Below are 6,742 nucleotides of genomic sequence, written 5' to 3'. Positions count from 1 at the left end.
AAAATCATCAAAGGTCATCAGCACTGGGACTGCCTTTTCTGGTGACATACCGTGCAGTGGCTCCGAAGTAAGTTACTCATAGAAAGAATCAACAATTGGGTTTTTTAAATCTCTGGGCTATAAATTTCTTTCAAAAGTGTAAAAACATCAATTTATCATCAAATTAATTTATTGGTTAGTATCTTTCTCTATGAATATATATATATATATATATACACACACACACACATATATATATATATATATAGCAAGACTCCAATATGCCTTGCTTTAAAAGCCAAATGGTAAATTTTATTAAGTATACTTACTGCTAGTTTGAGTGGATGCAGAATTTATCAATACTTGTTCAGATGATCCTGTCTGAAATAAAAATGAATGGGTAAATGATGGTGTTCCTGGCAAAGTCACCAAATGACTTTTTTACTACAAACGTGTTCTTACTTGGTTACTGTTAGATTCCAAGGCAACAGAATCAACACCAATAGATTTTTCTGCAGCTGAGTGGACATGAAGGATCTCCTGGGCTTGACCTACGATAGCCCTCAATTCCTCTACAAATTTTTCTTTCTCATTTTCCAGCACAAAGTTATCTTCAACCTGTCAAGTAAAAGCCGATTTCTTCATGAGAATAAATTCATTTTCTTCAAAATTATAATATTTCAATGGGGATTTCCATAGGAAAATAACAAAAATATGTACCACAAAAATAATTAAGACCAGTTATAAAATGTTTCATAATGCATTAAATTATTCTGGGACTACTGATACTTATCAGAAAAAGCCATTATGCTTTGAATATCTTGAATTTTACAAATTGGCTATAATTTCAATTGAACAATGCAGAGAACAGGAGACCTTGGGACACTCAGTGTTAAATGGTATGTCCCCATCACATCCCTCCATTCAGAGCTCCAGAAGTTATGCAGAAGAGGAAATAAAGACTGTAAATCCCAGAAGGGATGGATGACACCAAGGACAAAGTGTCTTCCATACACAATAGGACATGAAATAACAGAGAGAGTAAAAGCATGCACAGGATCTGCACAGGCCCAAGGCAAACAGTCCCAGCATGAGAGAGATAAATGGATAGAACCTCACATTCTAACCATGAAGCTATTTCCAATTGTCATCCCTTACAAAGGAAAGATTTGTTTTCTCCAACAAAGTCTCACTGGATATATAAGCCACACCCAGTTTTCTAAAGAAGAAGGCATGGAATTGGATGTGTAAGAAGATGGGGAGGATCTAGGAGGTGATGAGGGGCAACAAACCATGATCAGAAGTATTTATTGTATAGAAAAAATATTTTTAGTAAAACAGTATAAAAATTAGCTATAACTGAAAGAATGTAAGACAGCAGGGGATTATGGTATACACCTATAATTTCAGTACTTCAGAAGGTTGAGGCAGGATGATAGCTCAAGATCAGTCAACTACATACCAGACAGAGCCTATGTAATTTGACCTTGTTTCAAAGCAACAACAGAACAAGAATATAACTGAGACAATGTTTAAAATGAGCATTTGAACCTAATGGTTTTCTAAATCAGAACATGAAAACAACACCAAGCATGACAAATTAGAGCTCCTGACTGTTCATTATACTAAATATGAATGAGAAATAGGAAACAAATGACATACCAGAAAATGCCATGTTAAGGTAAATGTACAATGGACAAAACTATTAATTTATTAAGTTAGTAGTACAAAAGATAAAGCATTATGAATTATGTATGCCCTCTATCTCCTCCATCTATACAAAAAGAAGAAAGAGCAGGAGAAGAAAATACTAACCAAAAGTATTCAAAACTATTTTTTAAAAACTCAGCGTGGTCCTAAATAAACAACTCAGTTGGCAAAATACACGATGTATAAGAATAAGAACCTGAGTTAGACTTTCCAGCCCCCATGGAAAAAGCCAGGCATGGTGGTGTGTATCTGTAATCCCAGTGCTGAGGATGGGGTTGTGGGTGTTGGAAATAGGAAGATTTCCTCACTGGCTAGTCAGTCTAGCCAAATCAACGAGCTACAGATTCAGTGAGAGACCAGATCTCAAAAAAAAAAAAAAAAAAATAAATTGCTCAGTGGTTAAGAATGCACTAAAAAGCCTTATTTATAATAGCCAGAAACTGGAAAGAACCCAGATGCCCTTCAACAGAGGAATGGATACAGAAAATGTGGTACATCTACACAATGGAATACTACTCCGCTATCAAAAACAATGACTTTATGAAATTCATAGGCAAATGGATGGAACTGGAGAATATCATCCTGTGTGAGGTAACCCAATCACAGAAAAACACACATGGTATGCATTCATTGATAACTGGCTATTATCCCAAATGCTTGAATTACCCTAGATGCATAGAACACATGAAACTCAAGACAGATGATCAAAATGTGAATGCTTCACTCCTTCTTGAAAAGGGGAACAAGAATACCCTTGGGAGGGAATAGGGAGGCAAAGTTTAGAACAGAGGCAGAAGGAACACCCATTCAGAGCCTGCCCAACATGTGGCCCATACATATACAGCCATCCAATTAGACAAGATGGATGAAGCAAAGAAGTGCAGGCCAACAGGAGCCGGATGTAGGTCGCTCCTGAGAGACACAACCAGAATACAGTAAACATAGAGGCAAATGTCATCAGCAAACCACTGAACTGAGAACGGGACCCCCGTTGAAGGAATCTTAGAAAGGACTGAAAGAGCTTGAAGGGGCTCGAGATCCCATATGAACAACAATGCCAACCAACCAGAGCTTCCAGGGACTAAGCCACTACCCAAAGACTATACATGGACTGACCCTGAGCTCCAACTGCATAGGTAGCAATGAATAGCCTAGTAAGAGCACCAGTGGAAGGGGAAGCCCTTGGTCCTGCCAAGACTGAACCCCCAGTGAATGTGATTGTTGGGGGGGAGGTATTGGGAGGATGGGATGGGAACACCCATATATAGAAAGGGAGGGGAGAGGTTATGGGGATGTTGGCCGAAAACTGGGAAAGGGAATAACAATTGAAATGTAAATAAAATACCTAAGTTAATAAAGATGGAGAAAAAAAAAAAAGAATGCTTGCTAAGCAACCATGAGAGTCTGAGTTCAGATCACCAGCATCCATATAACGAGCTTGGCATGGACTTAAGTAACCCAGAACTGTGGGAAAACAGGAAGATTTCTAGGGCCTGCTGGCTGCCAGTCTACCTGAAACACTCAAGCATCAAGACTAGGAAACATTTTATTTCAAAAGAATAAGTTGGAGAATGACAGAGGAGGACACGTAAAGTCCTCCTCTAGCATCTGCAGGTGTGGGTATGGGTGCCTGTAGCTGAACACTTGCATATACACGACATACACAAACACCACATGCACACACATAAACAAATAAAATGGAGAGCAATTGAGGACAGCACCCAATGTCCTCTGTACTCCATGGACATACCCACGAAAACATGTAAATACACATACGACAGCATACTCATATATTAAAAAACCCCAATGTACTGAGTAATATAACTTGAAATTTTATGCAGAATGTTAGACACATTAAAATTACCTAGGTGGCTTGAGTCAATCAGGCACCTATATAATGACATTACCATTTAAAGTTATAATATTATTTTAACATACAGTCAGAGATTAAAACATACCAATCTGAAAAAAAAAACCTTATTTGCTCCGATAAATTCAGGAAAACCAGAGAAAATGTAGTAACATTCTTGATTATGAGCAATTTTCCCCTATGCAAATAAAAAAATCTTCACATATTCTATCTAGAGATGAGTGTAAATGAATGAATGAAGAGAAAACAGAGGGAAAGAAGAAAGGAGGGAGGGGGAGAGAGGAGAGACAATGCACACACTAAGGGAAAAATAGTATTATCTCACTATACTTACCATATAGTTAGCGATATCCTCAGGTGCATCACCATCAACATCAAACTTGAACGTGACCATCTTGTTGTTATGTGTTTCCAGCTGACATTCCACCATGTTGTCTCCAGAGACTGAGACCTAAGCACACATATTTAATCATTCTAAGAGACATCGTTGTCTTGGCTGAGGATGGAACACAGCTGGTAGAGTGCTTGCCTATCATACACAAAGCCCTAATATCATCCCCAGCACCACATAAGACAATTGTGAAGTTCACATCTGTAACCTTAGTACTTGGAAAGTAAAGGCAGGTGGATTAGAAATTTAGGTTATCTTTGGTTATATAGTAAGTTTGAGGCAAGCCTTGGCTATTATCAGACCCTGTCTGAAAATAATAAAAACGAAAATAAAATCACAACATTTTACAGGGAGTGACTAGATGAGCTCACATACAACATATTCAGCAACAGATACAGAATAAACCTAAAGAAGAACAGGAAAAGGGATGACTAAATTATATCTCTGTACAAGGGACTATGTATTGCAGACATTTAAAATATATTATTCAAATGATTTACTGGTATTAGAAACATGTACATAATATATTAAGCTTTCAAAACATATAAAATAGGTTTTTAAATGCATCTAAAACATATATCATATTGGTTAGAGATATAGGCTTTAAAGTCTGATCTGGTTTCAGATCTGACTCTAGCATTTGGTAGTTGAATGGTTTAATGTAAATTATTTTTCTGTTCTTGAGCATCTTTATTTGTAAGATGGGTATACTATTATATAGGGTTTTTGGAAAGCCTGATGAAAATAAGATATTTTAATTCCTGTTATTTTGATTTTGGTGGTTAGTGTGTGTGTGTGTGTGTGTGTGTGTGTGTGATAGAGGTGGGTAGAATTGAGTGATCTGAAGGTGCCAGGGACACCACAAGAAGGCTTGCAGAGTCAACTAACCTGGGCCCATGGGTGCTCACAAAGACTGACCAACCAAAGACCATGCAGGGGCTAGACTAGGCCTCCCTGCACATATATAGCAGATGTGCAGCTTATTCTTAATGTAGGTCACCTAACAACTGGAACAGAGGTTGTCCCTGACATAGTTGCCTGCTATTGGATCCCCTTCCCCTAACTGGGACTGGGGGGGGGGCGTGGAGGCATTTGAGGCTTTATAAAATGGATGTCCCAGGGTGGGGTGGTACACAAAGCAGGGCTTCCCCTTCTCTGAGAAGGTGAGGTGGTAATGGTTGAAGGAATTTGTAAGGGTGGGACTAGGAGGAGAGAAGGAGTGGGATTGGGACCATGATTGGGATATAAAGTAAGTAAATAAATGAAAAAAAACTAAGTATAAAAAATTTGGCATACCTATCACAAAATAAGTCAATATACTTTTTGCTAACATTGTTTGCACTATTACAATGTTAAAATGTGAATATTGTATATAGACATAGAAAAAATAGAACACCTAAGCTCTGAATAGTGATTACAGGAATTTTATGTTCTTCCTTTTATCTCTTATAATTTCCAAGTTTAATAACTAATTTTCTGATCAGAAACTCTGAATTAAGGAGAGTTGAATTTATAGAGTGCTTTGCAACATTCTTCATTTACTTCCATTGCATTGTTCCTCTCCGAGTCTCCAAGATGTCTACGTGAACTCTAATCCAGTCATACATACATACACACTGACCTGAAGGACAGTAAGCTGGAATTTAGTCCCCTTCTCTGGTCGGGGACAGGAGGCTCTTCTTTGTTTGATCCGATCCTGTTTGCCATTTCCACTTGGGGTATCAGGGCTATTGGTGTTTTCTTTCACAGATGTCACATCTTGATTCAAGCTATTGATTACAAAAAGGAACTTATGCCAATCTTAATCATAAAATCTAAAGAAAACTTAAGATTATAAAATTGTAAACTTAAAAATCAACCCATGTAATATCTTTATAAATGGTATGGTTATAAAACTGTGAATACACTTAATACCACGGAACTGTACAAGTTAAATGGGTGAATTATATAATAAATAAATTGTATTTATCTTAAACATTTATTTTTATTTTATATGTGTGGATATTAAGCCTGCATGCATGTGTGTGTACCATGTGTACTTAATGTCCATAGAGGTCAGAAAGGAATGTCTGATCCTCTAGGACTAGAGTTACACATGGTTGTGGCTACCATGTAGGTACTGGGAATTGAACCCTTGTCCATTGAAAGAGCAGTTATGGGGTTGAGGATTTAGCTCAGTGGTAGAGCGCTTGCCTAGCAAGCACAAGGCCCTGGGTTCGGTCCTCAGCTCCAGAAAAAAAAAAAAAAAGAAAGAAAGAACAGTTGTGCCCATAACTGCTGAACCGTCTTTCTAGTCCCACAAATTATATTTGAATAAAGGTGGTTTTGGAAATTATAAAAATGATATATCATTTATACTTGCCACACATTTTTATCACAGGAATATGAATAAAAGAAAAACACTGCATAGATAGCAATGAGTAGCCTAGTAAGAGCACCAGTGGAAGGAAGCCCTTGGTCCTGCCAAGACTGAACCCCCCAGTGAACGTGATTGTTGGGGGAAAGCGGTAATGGGGGAGGATGGAAGGGAACACCCATAGAGAAGGGGAGGGGGAAAGGTTAGGGGGATGTTTGCCTGGAAACCGGGAAAGGGAATAACAAGTGAAATGTAAGTAAGAAATACCCAATTTAATAAAGGTGGGGGGAAAAAAGAAAAAGAAAAAGAAAAACACTGTCAGACATAGTCCACTATGAAATCTTTTACTAAGGAATATTCTTAATTTAAGAGGCAATCTTGATCTTTTTTTCTTATTTGGAGATTATATTACTAGTATATTCAAATGAAGCTTCAA

The 6,742-nt window shown here is 37.6% G+C and overlaps 1 protein-coding gene across 1 annotated transcript in view; it reads right to left on the bottom strand.

Annotated features, from left to right (window-relative positions):
• Positions 1 to 269: 269 nt before the first annotated feature.
• The window catches only part of LOC116888960 (serine/threonine-protein kinase WNK3), a 100,969-nt gene continuing 94,496 nt past the window's right edge, over positions 270 to 6,742 (bottom strand). The window contains exons 12-15 of the mRNA XM_032890188.1: positions 5,572 to 5,719; positions 3,894 to 4,010; positions 442 to 597; positions 270 to 360 (exon numbers count right to left, since the gene is read on the bottom strand). Of these exons, the coding sequence (XP_032746079.1) occupies positions 295 to 360; positions 442 to 597; positions 3,894 to 4,010; positions 5,572 to 5,719 (487 nt within the window). The 3' untranslated portion in view covers positions 270 to 294. The remainder of the gene's footprint in view (positions 361 to 441; positions 598 to 3,893; positions 4,011 to 5,571; positions 5,720 to 6,742) is intronic.

Source organism: Rattus rattus, chromosome X (assembly GCF_011064425.1).
Source record: "Rattus rattus isolate New Zealand chromosome X, Rrattus_CSIRO_v1, whole genome shotgun sequence".
Taxonomy (NCBI): Eukaryota; Metazoa; Chordata; class Mammalia; order Rodentia; family Muridae; genus Rattus; species Rattus rattus.
Note: the sequence above shows the minus strand (reverse complement) of the source record. Positions and strands in the feature narration are given on the sequence as shown.